At 38.2% G+C, this 24,288-nt stretch overlaps 1 protein-coding gene across 4 annotated transcripts in view; it reads left to right on the top strand.

Annotated features, from left to right (window-relative positions):
* The window catches only part of MYB (MYB proto-oncogene, transcription factor), a 35,532-nt gene extending 12,266 nt beyond the window's left edge, over positions 1-23,266 (top strand). For 2 of the 4 annotated variants that reach the window (XM_055433337.2, XM_055433339.2), the window contains exons 9-16: positions 1,255-1,509; positions 2,436-2,798; positions 4,268-4,410; positions 5,422-5,536; positions 5,628-5,753; positions 6,622-6,732; positions 9,683-9,790; positions 21,638-23,265. In XM_055433337.2, coding sequence (XP_055289312.2) covers positions 1,255-1,509; positions 2,436-2,798; positions 4,268-4,410; positions 5,422-5,536; positions 5,628-5,753; positions 6,622-6,732; positions 9,683-9,790; positions 21,638-21,754 — 1,338 coding nt within the window. In that variant the 3' untranslated portion in view covers positions 21,755-23,265. Of the gene's footprint in view, positions 1-1,254; positions 1,510-2,435; positions 2,799-4,267; positions 4,411-5,421; positions 5,537-5,627; positions 5,754-6,621; positions 6,733-9,682; positions 9,791-21,637 lie in introns of all 4 variants that reach the window. The other 2 variants (XM_055433340.2, XM_055433341.2) reach the window with 2 other exon arrangements.
* Positions 23,267-24,288: the final 1,022 nt, after the last annotated feature.

The following is a 24,288-nucleotide window of genomic DNA, read 5'->3' on the forward strand; positions in this document are numbered from 1 at the left end:
TCCCAGTGTTCTTCTATATCTTTTCCTTTATCTTCTAACTATCACACTAATCAAGACTCCATATATCTACTAACAATGTTTAAACACTAGAGGTTGCTTGTAATAAAATGCAATCGGTATCACAATGTGTGTTGACTAACTTGGAAGTCATCCTTTTGTGTTGCCATAGAGCCTCAAGATCCATTTGTGAGTCTCTTCCTCAGTTTTTTTTTTTTCTTCAGAAGGACTATAATCAATTTAGTGAGTAGCAGAGAAAAAACTGAAAATTTGCAATTTTTTTTTACAAAGCTGTGTGTCTGGTGCCTATTCATTGAGTTTTTTTCTATTACTTTTCTTAAGCTAGATTTTCATATTTATCATTTCAAAAATAATTTGATGTATGCCTAGTATATCCATGTAAAATATATATATATCAAATCTCTCCATAAATAAGTGACCCTCTTTTGTTTGCATGCACAAAAGCCGTGTGGACCATTATTGAATTTTGACATCTTTTCTAGTGACTGGACGGCAAACTGGGAAAGCAGCTTGTACTTTGTAACATATGTAGTTAACCAACAAAGAGAATAAAAGATACGATACCCAGTAGGTATCCTCAGGAGTAGATTTCTTTTTGGTTAAATAATAAAATGATTATGTGCCTTTGATAGTTCGACCACTTTTTAACTTTAGTTAATGTTTTGCAATTTCTCCTGTTGCATGGTCATGCTGAAAGGAGACTTCTGTTAATTTGCTCTTCTGCTTTTGTAACCACGTTGATTTGGCAGCCCTTGACTGCCTCAGTGCAATCTGTAGCATTAAAAAGGAATAGAAGCCACAAGAATATACGCAGATAAAAGAAACTCTAACTTTTGAATCTTCCAGCCCTTGTGTGGGTTAGGGTGAGAATAATAGCCCACTTAATTCACAACAAACATTTATGGTCCTTTTGGAAATTATGTTCAAGTAGATCTTTAAGACATTCCGTATGAGAGTTGTTCCTTGTAACAGAGTCCCTCTGTTTGCAATTTTAACAAAATGATGACAATGAAGGTCATCCATAGATGACAGGCTATATACCACTACTAAAAAGTGGGGTCTTGCATTGATAAAAGGAAACATCTTGTCAACTGTTTCATAGGCGCAAGTTCTGGATGATGCAATGGCTTTTATCTTTCCTCTAACAGCATCTGATACCTTATGCAACTTCATTGCTAAGTTCCTTCTCCCTTTCTTCTCCCCGCTCTTTCTTTATTCCCCCACCCCCATCCTTAGACACAGAACCACACATGCAGCTACCCCGGGTGGCACAGCACCACCATTGCCGACCACACCAGACCTCATGGAGACAGTGCACCTGTTTCCTGTTTGGAAGAGCACCACTCCACTCCATCTCTGCCCGCGGATCCCGGCTCCCTGCCTGAAGAAAGTGCCTCTCCTGCCAGGTGCATGATCGTCCACCAAGGCACCATCCTGGACAATGTTAAGAACCTCTTAGAATTTGCAGAAACACTTCAATTTATAGATTCTGTAAGTAGAATTTTTAAGGCAAGTTAATGTTTTGGGAAGAGGAATTAGGAAACCCACTTCTCAAATCGTGGCCATTTTCTGTAGCGAGTATTGTGTTATTAGCATATAGTAATGTAAACGAATAAGTGTGACTTTGGTTTTCATTTGTTTCTTCAATATCTGATTTCTTAGGCTACCTACATTAAAGGTAGCTTTTCACACATTTCCTTCAAAATTATAAAATATAATATAATAAAATTATAAAAATAGTAGTCAATGACCTTTAAGTACAGCTTGGGCTATAGGAATATTTGGATTATTTAAAACTTTTTTTTTAACTTCTTTTATTTCTTTGTGTTTTCCTAGAACTGTGCTTTGCTTTTGGATAGCTCATTAAGAATTACGTTAAGGAATACTTAGAGCTTAAAGCAGTCTTCCAATGTATTTGAAGTGGTAATAAGTTCACTGGTGGTACATGGCTTTTTCCACAAACATTGATTATTGATTACTGGTCCCAACTAGTTCACTGACACAAATCATCTCTGGTGAAACAAACTTGAATTCAGCATCAGAAAAGCTGACAATTCATTTTCTTTGTTTCCCAGTTGATTAAAAAGCATTTACTGCATCCCCATCAGACAGAGGATGAACATTGCCAAGATGTGCCACCCAAGAGGTTTTCTTTTTGCTTTGAACTGCATGCAAATGATAGAGTACTGGGAGCTTCCTGCAGCGCCCGGGAGGGCCAGCCTCGAGGCAGCATGGGAGACACACCATGCCCTGTGCCAGAACAACTGTTTCAGTCTCCAGGCTGTTTTACAGGAAGTCTAGCAAGGGGGCCAGGTGTTTTCTTTGCATTCAGCATCTTTCTCAGTGCTGTGTTACAGGTGAAAGCACACACCATGCACACACTGTCTCAAAGTTCTGTGCCTCCCACATTGTTTCAGGATGCTTCATCGTGGGGTGATCTCAGCAGTTTTGAATTCTTTGAAGAAGCAGATTTTTCACCTAGCCAACACGGTGCAGGCAAAGCCCTCCAGCTTCAGCAGAGAGAGGGCAGTGTGAATAGACCTGCAGGAGAGCCTAGCACAAGGGCAAACAGACGCAAGTTGAGTGAGGGTTCACTTGACCTGCCCAAGCCCTTCCCTCCTGCGAGGCCCAGCACAATTCCACGGGTCATCCTTCGAAAAAAGCGGGGCCAGGCCAGCCCTGTAGCCACTGGACACTCTAGTTCCTTGATACTTGCTGACGTCAGCAGTTCAACTCCCAAGAGTTCCCCTGTCAAAAGCCTACCATTCTCCCCCTCGCAGGTAGAGCACAGTTTCTGCACAGCTGTTACTAATTTCCAGCAGACACCTGAGCCTTAATAATCTAGAAACTAATCCTTTGGAACAAATGACTAATTACTGTTGTCTTCACTGATTTCCTTCCATTGTTGCCTCTAGCTGTTACTATGCCTCTGAGAGTTTAGGCTGTCTGTAGACTGACTGATGATTTTGTCATAATTCTCTCTCTGACTTTCTGGTGATTTGAAGGATGGTTAGTTGCATGGGATGTGCGTTTATTTCCTTCCACACTGGAGTTTAACATTTCTATTTCTTCCTTGTCTCCCATCCCTTCCCTCCCTTAAAAAACTTTAACAGAGTTTCTGTCTTTTTGTTCACTTATTATTACATGATTCACTGACCCAGGGGAGGAGGGGAACAAATATTTAGATAACATTTGAAGTGCAACTAGACAATTTAAAGGTTCCAATCCATCTTTAAGTGAAAAAAATTTGGAAGAAAATGAGGAACAAATGCTTAAGAAAAATAATGTATGTTTTAATTTCACTTTCTCAACATTGGCTCTTCTGAGTCATGCCATAATATTTTATTAGCACATTTTTTTTTGCCAATGAATGTTCTTATTTCATATAGATTTTTAAGGCATAGAAATTATAATTCTTATCAAAGATTGTGTTCCTTAATTATGTAGACATTTGAAGTTAATTTGGCACTTTAAAACATTTTTCCAGTTATGTCTGTTGAGTCTGTTTTAAGAACAACTCTAAGTGTGAGCAAATGATATGCGCATTAAAAAACTGATCTTTATTTTTCACTTGTATTTTCCAAATTCTGTTGTGGAGTATATTAGTTCTGTAAGACTTTAATGATATTACAGAAAAATACCTAAATATACAGGTATATAAGTTTGGGAAACACTGAATTGAACAAAATTAAGGCAGTTTCTTTGCTGCAGGATCGCTCAAAGTTTTTAATACATTAATGTGCATTGTGAATTTCCAAGAGATTGCAATATGTTTTCCAAATTTGTTTTACCTTGAAACCATTTGAGGAACACCTATTACTTTCCCAGAACATCAGTGTTTTGAGAGATACAGGTTATTACTCAAGAATCTTCCACATAATGTCAACTTTATACAATGATGTTTCCTAGATGACTAAAGAGAAAAAAAAAGTATGAAAGAAAAACAATGATTACTTTCCAAAAGAAGTCACTTCAACAGTTTTAACATTAATAAAAAGTGCATCTCATTCTCTTTAATGATAGGTGTCATTTATTGAGAATGTTTTCTTAGGATTTTGCAAGTTTTTTTGGAAATCATATTCCAAATTTGGGTGCTAAATTGAAATAAAACACTATGTACTTGTTAACATCATTATTTCATATAGTGGGTCAGTAAAACATACCTACTTGTTAACATCGACTTTTAAATTGGGCTGAGTAAAGAATCACTGTTTAACTTAAGTATTTTTTTCTTTCTTCTCGTATTTAGTTCTTAAATACTTCCAATAACCATGAAAACTTAGACTTGGAAATGCCTTCTTTAACTTCCACCCCACTAAATGGTCACAAATTGACTGTTACAACTCCATTTCATAGAGACCAGACTGTGAAATTTCAAAAGGAAAATACTATGTAAGTCCTTGTTTCAAGAAAAAAATTATTTATTTTATTTATTTATAGTTAATTAATAGAAAATAGTCCCCAAGTGTCTGATCTACTTATATGTGTATAATTTTACTGATCCACTTTTATGTACGTAATCATGTGTATTTCCACATTGAATATGTCTGTCCTGGGCATGTTAGAGCTACCTAGAGGCGGAAGTGGGGGAAAATGAACTACCTTTTGTAGTTCACTTCACAGTTTCCTACATATCTAGAGGAAGGTTTAATATAACTTTTCCATTCAGTTTTTCTGTTTGTTCAGTAAGTCTTTTTCATTGAAAACAAGATTTTCAACATCCTTTCCTCTCTAATTATAAACTTTGGAATAAGAATGAGTATGGTTCTTTATTTAGTTTGTATTTTTAAATCTTATTTTTTCTTTCTGAAATGTATCTTATCGATTGGACCTGTTTTGCCATCCCCAGGAAAAGTATATGATTAAAAGTCAAGGAATGATTAAGCCATTGTTTATATTCAATAAAGGCTTAACCAATTCAAAGAAATGCCAGAGAACATCAATATGAATTATAATAAACCTTTTAAAAATGCAGTTTTATTATTTCTGATACATAAATACATTTTAAAAACAGTTTTAAAAACCTTTTAGTTTTCAAAGGTTAGCATGTTTTCTGTTGTGGATAGATAAAAGATAAAGTTGATTTGTAAATGACATCAGATCTTCATAATGCTTATGTTCTTTTTAAAGGCTTAGAGTCACTACATGTATTTTCAGAATGATTAAAGAAAGCTGAGAAATATTTTAATGCTGTTAGTTTTGGGGTATAATATTTTGAAATACTTGGAAATACATAATAGACATATTATCATATTACACATATTATACATGATCCATCAGCATACCCTATTCTATATCAATAAGAGTTTATTGTATTTAGTAGAAGAATATTACATTTAATAGGTAGAGAAACATAAGGGACATATGGTCTTTCATATTGAACCAATTCTTGTTTTCTTAAAGCTTCAGAACTCCAGCTATCAAAAGGTCAATTCTAGAAAGCTCTCCAAGAACTCCTACACCATTCAAACATGCACTCACAGCTCAAGAAATTAAATATGGTCCCCTGAAGATGCTAGTAAGTTCTAGTAAATTTCTTGGGTTTAGTTGGTTTATTAATACAGATAGAAAATTTCCTCTGATGCAGATGTACCCAATCTTTCCTTCAGCCTCAGACACCATCTCATCTAGTAGAAGACCTACAGGATGTGATCAAACAGGAATCTGATGAATCTGGGATTGTTGCTGAGTTTCAAGAAAATGGACACCCTTTACTGAAGAAGATTAAACAAGAGGTAAACATGGGATCCTTTGAAAAGAACAAGCCTGCTGTCTTTGTTCCTGTGGGCAGCTTGATGTGTCTGGCGTGGGCACTGTGTAACACCGTGTTTCATACAATATTTTCATATAAGATGCTGTTAAGAGGTACTGCCAGGCTTGGCAGCATATGCATGCCACCGTGTAATTGGGAAGCCAAGTCACTTCTATTTCCTTCCTGTTTGAACAGAAAAGATGCTGGCGAGGATAGAGGAAAGAGAAGGAAGCAGCTTTGTATTGTACTTTTTAAAATCACCGATATAAAGATGGATGGATGACTGACTAATACATAGATGTTTAATTGTTGGATATCATGGAGAATTGAAACTAATAAAATAATGGTTTCTTTAGTTCATAGTGTAAAAGAGAGGGAATCTAACTTGCCAAGATCAAAGTTTTACCTTGGTGTCAAGAAGCAATTCCAGCAGGTTAGATACCGGGCCTTTTGAATTTATCTTCATATAAGGATAAGAGGTTGAGAGATTGGCCAGAGATTGACTTTTTCTTCAGCTTTACTGAGATAAATTGACAAATAAAATTATAAGACATTTAAAGTGTACAATGTGATGTTTTGATATACGTGTACTTTGTGAAAGGATTCTCCCCCATTGAGTTAATTAACATATCTATTACCTCGCATATTTACCTTTTTTCCAGTGATAACATTTAAGTTCTACTCTCTTAGCAAATTTCAACTATACAATATTGTATTATCAGCTATAGTCACCGTGTTCCCCATTAGATCCTCAGACTTTATTCATCTTACAGAAATTGACTCTCGAGTGTAACTGTTTCTTGGGAAGTTCTAGCTCTAGAAACAACAAAGCACTTCCTGTTTGCTTTTAGGTGGAATCTCCAACTGATAAAGCAGGAAATTTCTTCTGCTCAAACCACTGGGAAGGGGAGAGTCTGAACACTCAGCTGTTCACACAGGCATCGCCTGTGGCAGACATGCCAGTAAGTACACCCGCATGTTATAAGATGTTGGTGGCTCACAGAAATCTGTGTGTGGCATGTTGGGGTCATTGTGGTTTCGGCACTCTTTCGTGTATCATACTTCTCAATATTCTCTCACATGATTATTTTCTTATGATCACTAATGTTGAATATACAGTGAGATTTTGTTCATGTGTTGGAGATAGATTCTGTTCTACTGAAGACTTATTTGTTGTTTATTCACTCATGAGTTGAGAGTCCTGGACACTTAAAAAATCTACGGCATGGAAATACATATTTCCATGAAAACAATGCTAATTTTTATATTATATTTTAATTTACTTATTTTTTTTCTAAAAGTAGTACAAGTTTCTCCTACTATCTGAAAGTAGAGCAGTTCTGTGAAACCTTTGGTGGTGGTTTAGTCACAAAGTCATGTCTGACTCTGGTGACCATATGGACTTTAGCCCGCCAGGCTCCTCTATCCATGGGATTTCCCAGCCAAGAATACTGGAGTGGGTTGCCATTTCCTTCTCTAAGGGATCGTCCCAACCCAGGGACTGAACCCAGGTCTCCTGCATGGCTTTCAGATTCTTTACCACTTTACCATAAAAGAAAGAAGTAGTTTACCTCAGGACTTATCTTACTAACAGGTGCAAAAAATAAATCGAATGTTAGAAAATAAACCAAAGAAACAAATAGAAACAGACTCACAGATACAGAGTACAAGCTAGTGGTTGCCAGAGGGAAAAGGGGTGGGGGGAAGGATGAAATAGGTGAAGAGGTTTAAGAGGTACAAACTCCCAGTTATAAAATAAATATTACAGGGATAGAATGTATAGCACCTGGAGAATCCCATGGGCAGAGGAGCCTGGTGGGCTACAGTTCACGGGGTCACTAAGAGTCAGACATGCCTGAGTGACTAACACTTTCATTTTTCGCTTTCAATGTGTAACATAAGAAAGGTAATATTTTATAATAACTGTGTATTATGTATAATGTATAAAAATATCTAGCATTATAAATGTTGTACACTAGAAACTAATATAATATTTTAAAGCAACTGTGCTTCAGTAAAAAAGTGAATAAACATAAATAAGTGGAGATGAAGATGCCCATACCAGTTCTAAACTGTGGCACTTGATGCTGAGATGCTGAGTGTACTGCCTGGGGAAGGAACTTGGTGGTGCCACTCTAACTACTCAGGGTATGTGCTGCCTCTATAATAGTTGGCTGCAAAACAAAAGCCAAAATTCTCTTTGGATTTCTATTGGTTTGCCGTTCATGAAAATGACTACTAATGTAGGACTTTCATCAAAGTGAAGTGGTGTGCAGTGAACTTTTGAATAGCAGGGGATACCTGTATTTCCTCCTTGGTAAGTTGTCTCCAGTTTGGTTTTATGTAGCATCTGAGTGTGTGCATGCATGCTCAGTCATGTCTCACTCTTTGTATGTAGTAAATGCCCTTTATCATACGCAATGTTGCATTGCTTTGGTTACAACCATTTTTTAAAACAGATGGTTTTTCAGATCAGTCTTAAGTTAGAAGCAAAGTTGAGCAGAAGATACAGAGATTTTCCATGTATCCTCACCCTCACATATGCACAGCCCCCCCCTTAGCAACATCACCCACCAGAGAGTTACATCTGTTACAACTGATGAGCTGACATTGACGCATCATCACCCTAAACCCATAGCTTACCTTCGAGTTCATTCTTGGTGTTATACATTCTATGTATTTGGACAAATTTATACTGCCGTTTATCCACCATTCTAGTATAATAGAGTAGTTTCACAGCCCTGAAGGTCCTCCATGTTCCGTTTAGTTATCCTTCCCTCCCCCTCAGCTTCTGGCACCCACTGATGTTTTTAGTCTCTACAGTTTTGCATCTTGCATATATATAACTGGAATCATACAGTATGGAGCTTCCTGACCAACTTCTTTCACTTAGTAATATGCTCTTAAATGTTTTCTGTCTTTTCATAGCTTGGCAGTTGTTGTTTTGTTTTCCTCCTCAGTTCAGTTCAGTTCAGTCTCTCAGTCGTGTCCGACTCTTTGAGACCCCATGAACCACAGCACGCCAGGCCTCCCTGTCCATCACCAACTCCCGGAGTTCACTCAAACTCATGTCCATCGAGTCGGTGATGCCATCCAGCCATCTCATTCTCTGTCATCCCCGTCTCCTCCTACCCCCCATCCCTCCCAGCATCAGACTCTTTTCCAGTGAGTCAACTCGTCACATGAGGTGGCCAAAGTATTGTAACCATTATTTTAAAATTTTGTAATTTGTGAATGATTACCCTTTTCTCTTATGAAGAATCAGAGGTAATAGCAATTGCTAACATTTATTCAGTGTGTACAAAGTGGTGATTAATATTCTCAGAGCTTTAGATGCATTAGCTCAGATATTTAACCCTCACAAATACCCTACAAGGTTGGTAACATTGTCATTTCCATTATACTAGTAGGGAAACTGAGGCATGGGGAGGCTTAGTCACTTGTTCAAAATTGTATAGCTTTTAATTGGTGGTTCTGGGTTAGAACTTTGGTTCTAAATTCCATTCTTTTCACCATTAAACTATACTACCATTAATCTGTAACTCGAAAAAATTTCTTACCATTATATGAAATGAACAGTTCTCTCGCCAGAGCTTAGTAAATCTTTCATTTTAAAGATGTGTCTTTTTAACTCAATTAGCAGATGTTTTTGAGTGCCCTGCCTCATTCCTGGAACTGTGTGGGACCTCGAAACTTTTTGTTTTAGTGATGTTTGCCAGTGGGATTAGGGTTAGTGCAGAGTTGAGTTCTCCATTCAGCTCATTGGGAAGAGAATTTCTGGCAGATACCTGCATTTTTTTCCTGCTAATGTGTGTCAACTCATAGTAATCTACTCTTTCAAGTGTTAGAATTCTGTCAGTCCCCTTATTATCCTACCTCATTTCAATTTCAAATTATTCTCTTTCCCTTTAGAATATTCTTACAAGTTCCGTTTTAATGACGCCAGTATCAGAAGATGAAGACAATGTTCTCAAAGCATTTACAGTACCTAAAAACAGGTCCCTGGCAAGTCCCTTGCAGGTAATTACTATTCCAGCATTGGTATCTAAAAAGTCATTCAATATAAAACTTTTTAAAAAAAAAAAAAACATTTTAGATGTAGTGGAGTGATGCTTTTAAATAATTCCCAATGTCTAAAAGACTCCTAAGATTCCTTGTTGCCACTCATATGAGACTCACTGAAAATTTTATTAGAGCTTCCAAAGAATGATGAAGTGAAGCATTTCTTACTGTGACTGAGACTAAGATTGTTAATCACATGTGACCGTATCTCTTTCTTATGCTTTTAAAGGTTTTATTAAATAATTGGTGTAGTTTACTTTTAGTTTCAAAATTTTTACTTTTTCTGTTCCCTCACTAAGCCATCAAAGCTCAGACCTTGTTTAGATTTTCAAAGAAGTTTGAAATTAGATAGCTAGAAAAGAATTACAACATATTTGACTATCAGAATGAGAAAGTCAACTGTCAATGTTATGTGGCTAATCTGTAGTTGAACATCTGCTCTCGGGTTTTAATATCAAAAGAGATTTCCCTTTTTATGAAGTAGGTGTATGTTGGTGAAATACAACAAATTCCAAATTAATCCTGAACCAAATGTAAATAAGAATGCAAATTTGCTCCCTTAAATTATTTACAGCGGTTCCCAACATTAAATAACACAATACCCCGTCACCTGCCTCCCCTTCATCCCCGCCCTTGCCACACTGAGGGGAAAACCATAAACCCTGGAGCATATACAGAACCTGGATTCAAAAGTGAAAAGTCATATTTGTCCTGTGACGGAAGGCACCATATAAGACGGTATGATCTGAAAGAGTATCCTGTTCCTGGACGGGCTTTCTTGTCACTGCGGTAGGCCTGCTGCTGCTGCTAAGTCACTTCAGTCGTGTCCGACTCTGTGCGACCCCATAGATGGCAGCCTACCAGGCTCCTCCATCCATGGGATTCTCCAGGCAAGAGTACTGGAGTGGGGTGCCATTGCCTTCTCCCGCGGTAGGCCTGCACTCTCCAAATTATAAGAATCTTAAAACTCCCCCTTTAAAGCATTTGTGATACTAAGCATTATTTTTAAGAAATGCAAATACAGCTGGAAGGGCTGTAGGCACACTTTGTGTCGTAATTCCATCAGATTGCTCTCCTTGTGGCTTCTGTCTGATCCAACTGCTTTGATGAAAGGTGACCACTGACTGGAGTGTGGGCTAGGCAGACAGTCCTGGAGGGGATCCAGAGTCTTTCCTGAGTCGATCAGGCCTGGGTAGAAGTGTGAAGACTCAGAATATGGTACAGAACTGGGAGATGAGGAAAAGAACAAACTCTGCATAAGGGGGAACCCAGAAAGGAGATTAGAAGAATCCAAAGGTCACCCATTACAAAATTTTACCTAGAGCTGCTCCTAGAGCCAGAATGAAAATGCTTTTTTTTTGGCTTGTTTTTCTTGCCTTCTTCCTCCCTGAATTTTTTGACCCTTGCTTTTCAGAGGGTAGGATTTGGCTAGTGCTATTAGTGCATTAATTAAACTGTTTTATGTAATTTTGTAACCTAGGCTAGGATCTGACTTATAGTAGTAAGAAAAAGTGTATTCTAAGTGCTAAATTGCAACATGCAAATATATTTGGGGACAGTTATCATTATGAAGTTGAAAACCTCTGGTTCTTTCCCTAAAACTAAATCCTAAAGCTTTTGGCCTAACCAGATAGTGTTCAGCAAAACCTAAATCTAAACTTTTATGCAAATATAAAATATATTGAACCAAACACATATAGATATCAAATATGTATTATATAAAATTTGGCAATTATATCAGTGTTTATAAAAATAGGTTGGCTAATTCTTACCTTAAGTATTTTAATGCTATTGAATTAAATAATCAATATGGAACTTTATTATCATTATATTTTATTTAATGAAAACATTGGATTGACCAAAATGTTTATTCAGGTTTTTCCATAACATCTTATAAGCAAACTTCTTGGCCAACCCAATATTCCTCATCCTTGAAACTCAGTATTAAGTAGTAGCTCTGTTTTTATTAATCTGTATTTTCTAGCGTAGCAATAAGTTATATTTGGTACTCTTCAGATTCTATCATTGTATACTGAGATTAAGCCAACAGCATACATCAAATGGTGAAGGTAACAGTTGTCAACTCCACCCACCTAAATAATTGACACCACAAGTTGATTTTGGAGTCAATGCTTTCATATACACTATATGGTTTTACTGATGTACACCACTCAAATATATTTTACTAACTTGCTATAATAGATAATTCATTTTAAGAGTGAATGGCATCTACCAAGTATCTCCTTCATTTTGTGTCATGGAAACTAGCTTCTAATACCATAGAAATATAAGATTTCTAAGATGTTTCAAATTTTTGTGGTGAATATTAGAAAATACATCAGGTCATTCTAAATATTTAAGCATATATTGCCTATATTTTATGTAAACCTGACTCAATAATATTTATATAGATTTTTAAGCAATTTGGTAATCTTTTTGTTAAAACCATTATGATCTATCATATATTTCCATTGATAATTCAATTTGACCTAATTGGGCAGATTTTTCATGCATGGTACTATTGAACATATTGTACATTTAGTAAATGACCTGGCTATTCAACTTGAGTACTTTATATAATCTAGAAATTTTATATTTTGTATTTTTAATAAATATATCAAATGTTAAATGGGATTATATCCAAACAACCTAGACATTTTGTTAGAGTGCATTTAATTAAAACAACTAAATTTGTCTCCTAAAATATTTTAAAATTCTGATGCTTCTAAAATATGAAATGTTTGTCAGTTGAATACTGCAAATCCATCTGACTAGATACATTTGCTTAGGTACAAAAAAAGTTTATTGAAGGCTACACTAACAGTGCAATTCTGTGTTCTGTCATTTCAGTGTTAATGATCCCTGGCTTAATTATACCCACAACACTTTAAACAGAGCAGTTATTGTTTTGAGGCCCCAAATATTGGGATTTTGTAGTTCAGATTCTAATGCGCATGTAAATGCATATGCTTATACATATCTGCATGCATGTGTGCTAAATCACTTCATCCATGTCTGACTCTTTGTGACCTCATGGACTGTAGCCTGCCAGGCTCCTCTGTCTGTGGGATACTCCAGGCAAGAATACTGGAGTGGGTTGCAAGGCCCTCTTCCAGGGGATCTTCCTGACCCAGGGATTGAACCTGTGTCTCTTATGTCTCTTGCATTGGCAGGAGGGTTCTTTACCACTAGCACCACCTGGGAAGCCCTACTTATACCTGAATACATGTAATAGCTACCTTTCCTTCCTCTCTGCTTGGAAACAGCCATTTCCCCAAGGTGCTGTGATCTTTTAGTGGGAAATGGTATGTAGAGACCAAACTCAAGCTGCTAGATATGCCCATTTGTTATGTGGGTTGTCATTGAGAAGCAAATACTTTTAATAGCTTGAGCTTTTCATGTATTCCCTAGTCCATAAGCTATAGTGTTTAGAGGCAAGTATAAGCCATTATGCACAAACAATGTTATATTTGTTTTTGAAATTATTTATGCTTTATCTTTTTTTAAAAGGAATTTGCAGCAGTTGCAAAATAGTATAGTTGGATTTCTTCTTCTATTTTTTTTTTTTTAGTTGCCTTACGTTTAAAAACAAACAGGAACAGGACTCATAATAAAAATGTTCTGAGACTTCTTTGATATTGGTAGACTTCTTTCAGGTAGCTCAGAATATGTGAGCTTTTCAGACCATTGTGCCATTTTCTCCATGTTGTATGGTGGTAGAGAATGGAGTCTAGAAGCTTATAAAATGATCACAAATGAGGAAATAGATATTCAGCTTAGAAAACTTGCAGTTTGGGATGGAAAAGGCAGGTTCACTGTGAAACCCTTCTGGATCCTGCTGTTTGAAAGTTACTCTGAAAGAGCCCAAGACTGGCAGACAGACAGACAGACAGACACACACACACACACATGCGCCATGCACAGAACTCCCTCGGTAAGGAGAAAAGAGCATACACACACATGCGCCATGCACAGAACTCCCTCAGTAAGGAGAAAAGAATCGCCTGTGCTTTCGATTTGCTTTACATTTTGAAATAAATACATTTTGCCAATAAACATTTCCTAAGGTAAATATTTTCATTGGTAGATCTGAAACTACACTTAAGTTAAAAGCCTCTGAACTTGTGTATTTTTCTCTTAAATTATAATTTTCTTTTATTCCTGTTTAAAACCCAAATGTAAAAGATGTGTTCATATGCTTTTTACTCCCTCTCTTTCCTCTTTTTTGTAACCACAGAGTGACAGCCTTAAATTTTAATTTCCTGACTTGGCTTGTCTTTGCCTTACTTTTTTAAAAGTGAGTTTAATTTCAGTAAATTTCTCAAGCTATTAATACTTAAACACATTTGCACAGCATCAAAGAATCTCACAGTATTATTGCAAGCAGCTGAAACTCACTTTTCCAGTTCCATGTGCTTTGCATTGCTCCTAACTTTATATGAATTGTTTATGAATTTTTCAAACAATGAGGCAAACCCTTTTTGCTTGATCGGCATGGCTAAGCAGTGTAATACACTAGTATGCAGACAACAGGCGCCTGGGTTCTAATCCAGACTTCCCCAGTTTCTAATTGCATGTTTGTAATTCATTAGCTTCTTCAAACAGAAATGCTTATCTGCACCCTGGGGACTATAGTTTGTCCTCCGTGTATCATACAGGGTTGCTGTGAAGATCAAATGGATATAATATTGCTTTCTAAATGACAGCACACTTGCCAGTGTACATTGGTGGGACCTATTTTAGATAGTCCCTGTCCTTAGAAACGTACACAAAGAGGCTTCACCAACAGCCAGGTCCACTTGCACTGAGGTGTAGTATTTCCTCTCACATGTTCTTTCTCATTCCTTCTTCCACTCTGGCAGAACTGTGTCAGTGGGTCACCAAAAGAGATTGCTGATTCAACTGATTCCTGAAAAAAAGGTAGTCAGATCTCTTTGGTATTATGGAGATCAAGCAGCTGATTTACTGGTCTTCTCTATTTTTCTGCTGCCTGTGTTGGCATGTCAACAGACATAGAAACAGTCCGTCTCCATGTGACATAGATCTTTCTGGGCATTTCTTAGTGTTGGTATGCTGTTGTTGACCTGCTTCCCTGGATACCTCTGTGTTCACTTAGTTCTCCCTTGGGTCACTTTTTTTTCCACTTGCCCTGGCAAGGTTTCATATAGCTGTTAGTAATATTTCAGCAGCCTACTTTCAATATATCTTATAAAATAACTTTGCCATGTATAGTTTTGGGATGAATTGGAAAGGCTAAATAAGTGAGGAAGGAAAGTTGAGCTCAAATTCAGAGTGCCCCTATCCCAGAGAGTACAAGACCTGGATTTTTTTTCGTTTGGTTTGGTTTGGTAAACACTGTGATATTGGATTTTCCTTGGGCCAACAAAGGTATAATTGCTTTAATTGGCACTTGCTTTAATCTTAATACTTAAAACCAATACGTTAGTACGGAAAGAGGTTTTCTTCCAAAAAATTGTGACACCTGAGGTTATGTAATTAAAACTGTTGGGAAATCTATCAACAAGTAAGATGAAAAGATCCCTAGAGACACTGGGGACAATTTGGACACTTTCTCCAAATTTGGAAAAAGACCATTCTTTGTAGTAATTGTTAACTTAGGTCTGGGTGGCATGTGGAAGCACTGGTGGATGGGGCACCCCCCAGCACCATCTGCACCTTTGATCCCTTAACTTTTAGGGCTCTTTTCTATGAAAAGTTATCAGTCCTGAAGTTGGGCACATTTGATTGTTTTGTGCAGCATTTATGCATAGGAAAAATTTGATAACAACTAAGCTGAAACTGCAATACTTTGGCCACCTCATGCGACGAGTTGACTCACTGGAAAAGACTCTGATGCTGGGAGAGGTTGGGGGCGGGAGGAGAAGGGGACGACAGAGAATGAGATGGCTGGATGGCATCACCAACTGTATGGACATGAGTTTGAGTGAACTCCGGGAGTTGGTGATGGACAGGGAGGCCTGGCGTGCTGTGATTCATGGGGTCGCGGAGAGTCAGACACGACTGAGTGACTGAACTGAACTGAACTGAACCTTACCTCAGTGACCCTTTGTCTCAGGTTTATTCTTGACTTTCAAGATATAACTAAAGATTTCTATGTTATCTCTTATAATGAATACATTTTAAAAGATGCCTCTTTGAGAATGAGTTCTGATTTTTAGAATTTTAGTTCTGAGACTTCCATGATAGCTCAGTTGGTAAAGAATCTTCTTGCAAGGCAGGAGACGAGGTTCGATCCCTGGGTTGGAAAGATCCCCTGGAGAAAGGAAAGGCTGCCCACTCCAATATTCTGGCCTAGAGAATTCCATGGACTGTATAGTCCATGAAATCGCAGAGTCAGACATGACTGAGCTACTTTCACTTCACTTTCACTTTAAAAGTCTTTTCTATGGATAGATTAAATCGAATAATCAAATAATTCTTAAGTCTTTTGGACACCATCTATGTCTGCTATTATTTTAAAAAATGAAACATAAATGTAAAACCATCTCATAAGTTGCTTTGGTTTTATAAAATCATTCTTTTATGACTTACACAAGTTTGTTATGAGCTCTGTAAATTGTACAGCATATACCCTGCCAAGGCTGTTGATATCAGCAGTTATTGTGTGAAGTTGCTCTATGAATGTCACAACAATAGTGGTTCTTGTTCAGCGTGATGAAAAAAACCATTCATATTCTTAGTGAAAAATATGAAGATAATCTAATTCCGACAGAAAATCACCTGTGGACATAGTTTTATCTCATTTGATTTCTTCTGTTTTCTGCCGAGGATCAGAGTATTTATTTAAAGTGCTTCAGCAGGATATCCCAGTTAGAGCTCTGACAGTCTGTTTACAGTTCATCTCTGCCCAGGGGCAATCAAAGGTACATCGTGGATAAGTAAGATGACTCGCGGGCAAGAGGAGGAGGATGTGTGGCAGGATTATTAACTTTGAAATGAATTAGGGTAGAGTGACATGTCTGCAACAGCACCACGGGTTAGTCATTTAACAAGGATTCATGTGCAGAAATTCTTACCAATTCTTTAGTGTAAGTGAAACGAACATTTAAGGAGAGGGAATAAGGATGATGCACAAGGATCTATATGACAGTATTAAAAAGAAAAAATCCTTCTAGCATTAAGACATTTAATCTTCCTTTGTCAAAACTATTCTCTCTGCTTGAAAAACTGGCCTAGGATCCCAAGGCTTCAAGGTAAGGAGGGAGAAAGAAATTGCAAGAAGAGGCAGCAGCCCTTTTGGCTGTTGGACTTCAATATTTCTTTTCTTACCCAGTTCTTAACCTTCTGCTCTTACTTTGCTTTCGTGAAGTAGGTATGTGATTGCTCTGACCAGTTTTTCCATTCATGGTTGTAAAAAGTTCGCTTTATACTTTCATGATGCAGAAAAAGAGCTGTCCACTCAATGCTCGCCTTTTTGTTCCGGTCTGTTTTTCTTGCACAGTGGTTACTGTGTCCTGGTGTCTGTCTACACTGGGAGATTTGGGTGTTTCAAGTCATCTTGTCCGCTCTCGGCTATGAGCCTCAGGACTTAGGTGCCCCTGAAATGCTCTGCTTTCTGAAATTTGGATATTTCAGTTAACTTGATTTATTTCTTCATAAATTTCATCTCTACTTGGGAGAGGCTGATTGAATTTTTTTCAGAAAATTAATTTAAAATATAGGGTACATTCTTTATATTGATCTTGTTTTAAGTATCTGGTCCTGGAGGAAGAGCCAAACATGAATAAAGTGATGAGCCATCTGGGAGATCCAACAAAATACAATGTTCAAGTTGAAAATATACTAGGGGGTGATAATTGTATTAGATTCTCCTGAACAGACATTGGGAATTCTAAATTAAGTATCATATTGTCAAGGGTCAGAACTTGACTTTTACTAAGAGACATTGTAAAAGCAAGCATGTTGTTATTTAGTCGCTAAGTCGTATCCAACTCTTTGCCACCCCATGTTCTGTAGCCTGCCGGGCTTCTCTGTCCACTGGATTTCCCAGGCAAGAATACTGGAATGGGCTGCCATTTCCTTCTCCAGGGGATCTTCCCAACCCAAGGATTGAACCCATGTCTCCTGCATTGGCAGGCAGATTCTTTACCGCGCAGCCAACCTGGAAAGTCCAAAAGCAAGCATAAGATTCTTTTAATATGGTACTTTAACATGCTTAATTTCATTTAATATAGAAACTTATTCTGTATTAATTGAAGCATAGCTAAGTAGAAAATTTTTTAACTAGGGAAAAACATAAACAATCCTTTCTTCCTTGCTCCTCAATTTTACCTCCATTTTCACTTTTATTCTCCTTTCCCTCTCATTTGTTTGTCTGTATTCTTTTAAAACATACACTTTTGAGTTTTGTGTGTATCTTTATGTTTACGTATAAGGTTAGTATATTAAAATATTCTGCATCGTTTTTAGTCATCTGATTTTATTATCAATGTACTTTGTTCTTTGTACATCATTGATTCTAAGCCCTGCATAGACAGCCATCATCTTTAATTAGTCACTCTCAAGTGGTAGTTATTATATGTCATATTGTTATTTTATGTCATATTGTCATATGTTATGATGTCACATTGTTGTTATATATCACATTATCATATATGTTCTGTGTTTGTCGCTATAAACACAAGCTCAATAATTACAATGATTCCATTAAATTTTATTTTGTTAATTGGGTTTCTTGTGTCAATTTGATGTTCCAGTGCTGCACTGAAAAATGTTAGCAACAACATGTGAGCAGTCAACTAAACTAAAATATGGGATTTGAATGGACAGATTTACACCAGAGAGATATGTATATTTAATCCACTTCCTTCAAACTAGAGTTCATTGTTGTTTAGTCGCTAAGTCATGTCCGGCTCTTCGTAACCCCATGGACTGCAGCACACCAGACTCCTCCTTCACTGTCTCTTGGAGTTTGCACAGATTCATGTCCATTGAGTCAGTGATACGATCTAACCATCTCACCCTCTGTTGCCCCCTTCCTTTGCCCTCAGTCTTTCCTAGCATCAGGGCCTTTTCCAATGAGTCAAACTCCAGAAACACCGTTTATTCAGAACTGTATCATAGAATGCTTAAACTACCCTGGTGATTTTATTTAGAAAACATTAAATGTGACTCAGTGGCAGAAGTCAGCCCAGAACAGATGTCATCTTTGTCCTGTTGTTTGTGATTCACAGTTCCAGGAAAATATTATGATAATCAATCTTGCTTATGTAGTATTTCAAGTTATGTATTCAGCCTCTGAGCCTTGAGAGTAAACATGTGTAAACTTGGATGGTGCCTTTACGTTGGCAGTGAGATGGCACAACAGATTGGGCAGAAACTGGGAAATCTAGTTTGTGTCCTGTGAAAGTTTACACGTTAGAAACATGGCACTGTAAATCTTACGTCGCTGAAACTTTGTTCCAGACCCTAGGCAAAGAAGTCCCATCACCATACAAAGACCGTATTCATTCAGAATTATCCTACCTCTCTGTTAAATAGTCTGATGACTTTAACACTTCATCTTGGTGTTTCTTCCTGCATTCTAAGGCCCTGCTGACCAGACCACACAATTCCCATTCATAAGAACTCTAAACAAAGCAGCAACTTATACTCATTAGAGGCTGGATTCACATTCCTACTTCATGACTTCTTAGCTAGATGACTTTAAGGATGTTGCCTAAGTTCTCTCTTCCTGTAAAATTGCCTGCTCTGTAAAACAGATGTAATGAGCCTTACCTAATCCACAGGTGTTTGTGAGAATTAAATGAGATGATACATGCAAATTACTTAGAAACATGAGTGGTACTCATGTTTAATCCACTTATTCCTTCCTCTCCGTCTCCCAGTCCCTCCCACAAGGAATGTACAAATTGCAGCTTCCTGACTCTTTCATGTTATTTTGCCACCTGGGTTACCCTCTTTACCACCTGTCGATCTCAATCCTGCCTATGCATGCCCTTTGCCTAGAGCATGGCCCTGGCTGTTCCTTGGCATCCTATCTCCTCTTCGTCTGGCTGTGGCACCACAAACCTTTCATCTGCCTGTCATCACTTCACCGGTGTCAGGTGTTCGTTTTGTTTCTTAAGCAGGGGTCTCTACCTCCGGGATCTCATGCTCGATGATCTGAGGTGGAGCTGTTGTAATAATAATAGAAGTAAAGTGCACAGTAAATGTAATGTCCTTGAATTATCCCGAAACCATCCCCCTGCCCACGGTCCATGGAAAAATTGTCTTCCATGAAACCGATCCCTGGTGCCAAAAAGGTTAGGGACCACTGTCCTGAGGGATACTTGAGGCTCTACAGAGCAGAGGCCTTTTCTTATTCTTCTTCTGTCCATGAGACACATCCCACTTGGATATAAATACTAGGAATAGCTATGCTTTTAAAACCACTGACTTACTTTTGAGCTTAGGGACAGCAAATCTTACCATTGCTTGTGTTTCTGTTTCCTTCTTTGCATTGACTGCTAGAGAGCTCAGAGTTTTGAGATTTACATCTTGTTGGTGCATTATAGTTCACGGCAAGTATTTTGAATCGAAATTTCACCTCATCTTTGTATTGTTTATTTTTTTCCACATTTCTTGGTGACCCACCCTTACCTATGTTTTAAATCCTGTTCATTTATATTCATTTTGTAAGCATCTTCAATACTCTTGGGAGCTAAGTAGGGCAAACTTAATGCTCTCAAGAGCAGAGGCCTTGTACAAATATTACATATTTTGGTTTGAAGCAACATGGAGGGCAGGTGGCTTTCCTGGTGGCTCAGCAGTAAAGAATCTGCCTAGGATGCAGGAGACGCAGGAGACTGGGGTTAGATCCCTAGGTCGGAAAGATCCTCTGGAGGAGGACATGGCAGTCCACTACAGTATTCTTGCTGGAAAAGTCCCATGGATAGAGGACCCCTGTGGGCTACAGTCCCTGGGGTCAAAAAGAGTCGGACATGACTAAACACGCACACATGGAGGGCAGGTAGGAGCTGGGGCTAGGCAGAAGACAGACACAGGTTCAAAACCATTCCACAACTTCCCCATAGATTGGCTTTGGGCAAGTTATCTGCACTTCCTGAGTCTCCATTTCCTGCTCAATTAAAGAGAGAATGAACCCCCACCCAGGGTGGCTGTGCTGTGTAAATGAGATCATGTGTGTGAAGAATCTGGATCCGGATGCTGCCTGTGAGATATTAGTTCCATCCTGTATCTTTCAATGCATCTTTAAAAAGTAAGCTATTCTAATAAATAGATATTACTTAATTAATTGCTTTTTAATTGATCAATATCCATTTTAGTTGATACATTTAAATGTTCATAACTGAATTTAAATGTAATTAACTTGATTAAAAATATGTACTATGTTTAGTAAGTGTTGATCAATTCTAACACTTATGGGAGCTTCTTCAGTGGGCAGCTCAAGCACTCACCAGTTCTCTCAAAGAGTAAATGCCCACAGCTCACCTTAGGTATGTGGGGGACTGGACTCATTCCTGTCTCCAAGTCTGTAAAATCTGCTAATAGACAAAAAGCACTCAAACATGAAGATACAGCTGGATCTTATCATACTGCTTGGAGTGGGTTTCCTCTCTTCACGACAATTTCTGATAATTAATATCACTTAAGAATGCTGAATTCCTGGTTGTCAGAGTGAAGATTTTTATCTGACAAAGGCTCCCCTGTGTCTCCTACTTGCTATCTGGAGGTCAGCATTTTTTTCTGCTGGGCCAGGTGGGGTTGGGAGTCCATCCGTGGGCTTGAGCTCATGCTTCCCGGTCTGACCTTGCCCTTGCCCTCTCTCCCCACCCCTGTTAGCCTTGTAGCGGTGCCTGGGAATCTGCATCCTGTGGGAAGACAGAAGATCAGATGACAGCTTCCGGTCAGCCTCGGAAATACGTGAATGCCTTCTCAACCCGGACTCTGGTCATGTGAGACGTTTGCAGACAAGCATTATGGTTTTCAGAACACTTCAAGCTGACTTGGGATATACCATTCCTCTACATGAAACTTCATGAATGGGAGAAGAGCCTATTTTTGTTGTGGTACAACAGCTGAGAGCAGCACCAGGTGCATTTAGGCGGGTGAAGTCGTGTGAGATTTCACCCAACTAAACGGATTTTTTAAAGATTAATAAGTTTAACAGTTTTACCTAAATTATTAGGTCATGGATTGTCGTCAGTGGTTAGTGTCTCAATGCAGATTTTTTTTAAAAAAACTACATAAAATGATTTATCTGTATTTTAAGAGGATCCAACAGACCAGTATTTTTTCTGTGATGAGGTTTTTGAAATTTAACACAAAAAAAGGTACTCCAATATTTCACTTGTCTCAATCACTAAACACAATGCATTACTATAAATGTTGGCTTCACACCATGGAATAAGTAATCAATATTGTAAATGCTCATTTATGGTCAATAACATTGGAGGTACGTTTATTGTACCAAACCATTTTATGAGGGTTTTGTTTTTTTTTTTTTTGGTTGTTGTTAGCTTGCTTTAAAAATTATTACTGTATGAAATAGTTTTATAAAAAATTATATTTTTATTCAGTAATTTAATTTTGTACATGCCAAATGAAAAAAAAATGTGTTTTGCTGCTATGGACTTAGCCTGTAGACATGCTGCTAGTATCAGAAGGGCAGTAGTGCTTGGGAGGGAGAGGAAAGAAACTTGGTGTTAGGTGATTGACTGTGCACTAGTGTTGTCGAACTTTTTTATTTTTTATATACATATATATATATACATATATATATATATACTTTTTTCCTTTTGTAATACATTGGAAAATTTATTTGGGAGACTTTGCATTTGTGGTTGTTTCTTGGTTTTTGTTCTTGTTGGTTTATAAGAGGATGCATTGCACTTCTTTATTGGGAGATCTGTGTTGTTGATGTCCTGTGTTTTGTTTTGAGTTTAGCCTGACTGTTCTTTAATTCAGGGCTTACGTGTTTAATCAGCATTCCCCAGAATCCTTAAGTGTATGGTCTCAGAACTGCCACACACCACCTGTGTGTTTGCAGCTGAGGTCGATAGCCAGTTGCTGCCTTAAGAACCTTTGGTGCAAGATGGCCGGTACTGAACTTTTGATATGACAGTGTACTTACTGCCTTGTAGTGAAATAAAGCTGTGCCCTTATTTTACTTACTTTTGGCTTCTGTCTTACTTTTGATTGTGGACAGTAGTTACACTTTTAGGAAATGAAGTGAATGCAGAGCACTTTCCTCTGTTAATAATTGGCACACCATCTGAACTTGAAGAACTCAAGAATTGTAACTTTGGGGAAAGAAGAACAGGCAAGCCAACTTAGTTCACAAATGATCATGTGCAGAATGACAGCTGGGAGGAATCTTCCAGAATCTAGTTCAGAATCTTCTAGAATCAGTCAGGGTTCCAGAAGCATTTAAATTGGGATAAGGCAAAGAGAGTTCATTTACAAGGGCACCAATATCACAGATGTGGGCAGTGGGTAGGAGGACAGCAGGGTAGGGACTGCACATGAATGCAGGCCTGAAGGATAACGTCATGTGGAGGGGGGGAGTCACAGAAAACAGGAGCCCTTTTAAAAAAATTTATTATTTATTTGGCCATATCACAAGGCATGTGGTATCTTAGTTCCCCAACTGGAGATCAAACCCAGGCCCTTGACAGTGAAAAAACAAAGTCCTAACCACTGGACCACCAGGGAATTTCTGTAAGCAGAAGCCTTTAAGAGGAGCAGTGACCTTTAGAATCCTCACAGGAGGAGAGCCAAGGGTAAGTCTTAACGTTATTTCCCCATATGGCTCCCATCAGACTTCTCTGGTAGCTCAGTGGATAAAGAATCAGCCTGCAGTGCAGGAGATCCTAGTTCAGTTCCTGGGTCAGGAAGTTCCCCTGGAGAAGGGATAGGCTACCCACTGCAGTATTCTTGGGCTTTCTTGGTGACTCAGATGGTAAAGAAACTGCCTGCAATGCGGGAGACCTGGGTTCAATCCCTGGGTTGGGAAGATCCCCTGGAGGAGGGCATGGCAACCCAGTCCAGTATTCTTGCCTGGAGAATCCCCATGGACAGAGGAGCCTCGCGGACTATAGTCCATGGGGCAGACACGACTGAGTGACTCAGCATAGCACAGCACATTCCTCCCGAGTGACTCAGCATAGCACAGCACATCCCTCCCACCTCTATCAAGGGTCCCCATTGGTAGAACCAACCAGAAGCCAGAAGGCATGGGAGCACCTGGATGTAACAGCTGGTCAGTCACCTAGGGCAGAACCAGAGGGCATTTTTCTGCTGGGGTAAGGACAAGGCAACCCAACTGAGTCATCCATTCTGGGCAACTTCCTGTTTTATGGATGAATTTCCACTGGCTTCCATCTCTCAGCTCAGTGTTCTCACTGTGGTACAATATCCCTTTCATATAGGTTCCTTACAATTTCCTTTAGTCACTCCTTTTCAACTCAGATTTTGAGTTCTCATAGGAAGTG

This window comes from Moschus berezovskii, chromosome 10 (genome assembly GCF_049115385.1).
Source record: "Moschus berezovskii isolate FMDL1 chromosome 10, NW_MosBer_1.0, whole genome shotgun sequence".
Taxonomy (NCBI): Eukaryota; Metazoa; Chordata; class Mammalia; order Artiodactyla; family Moschidae; genus Moschus; species Moschus berezovskii.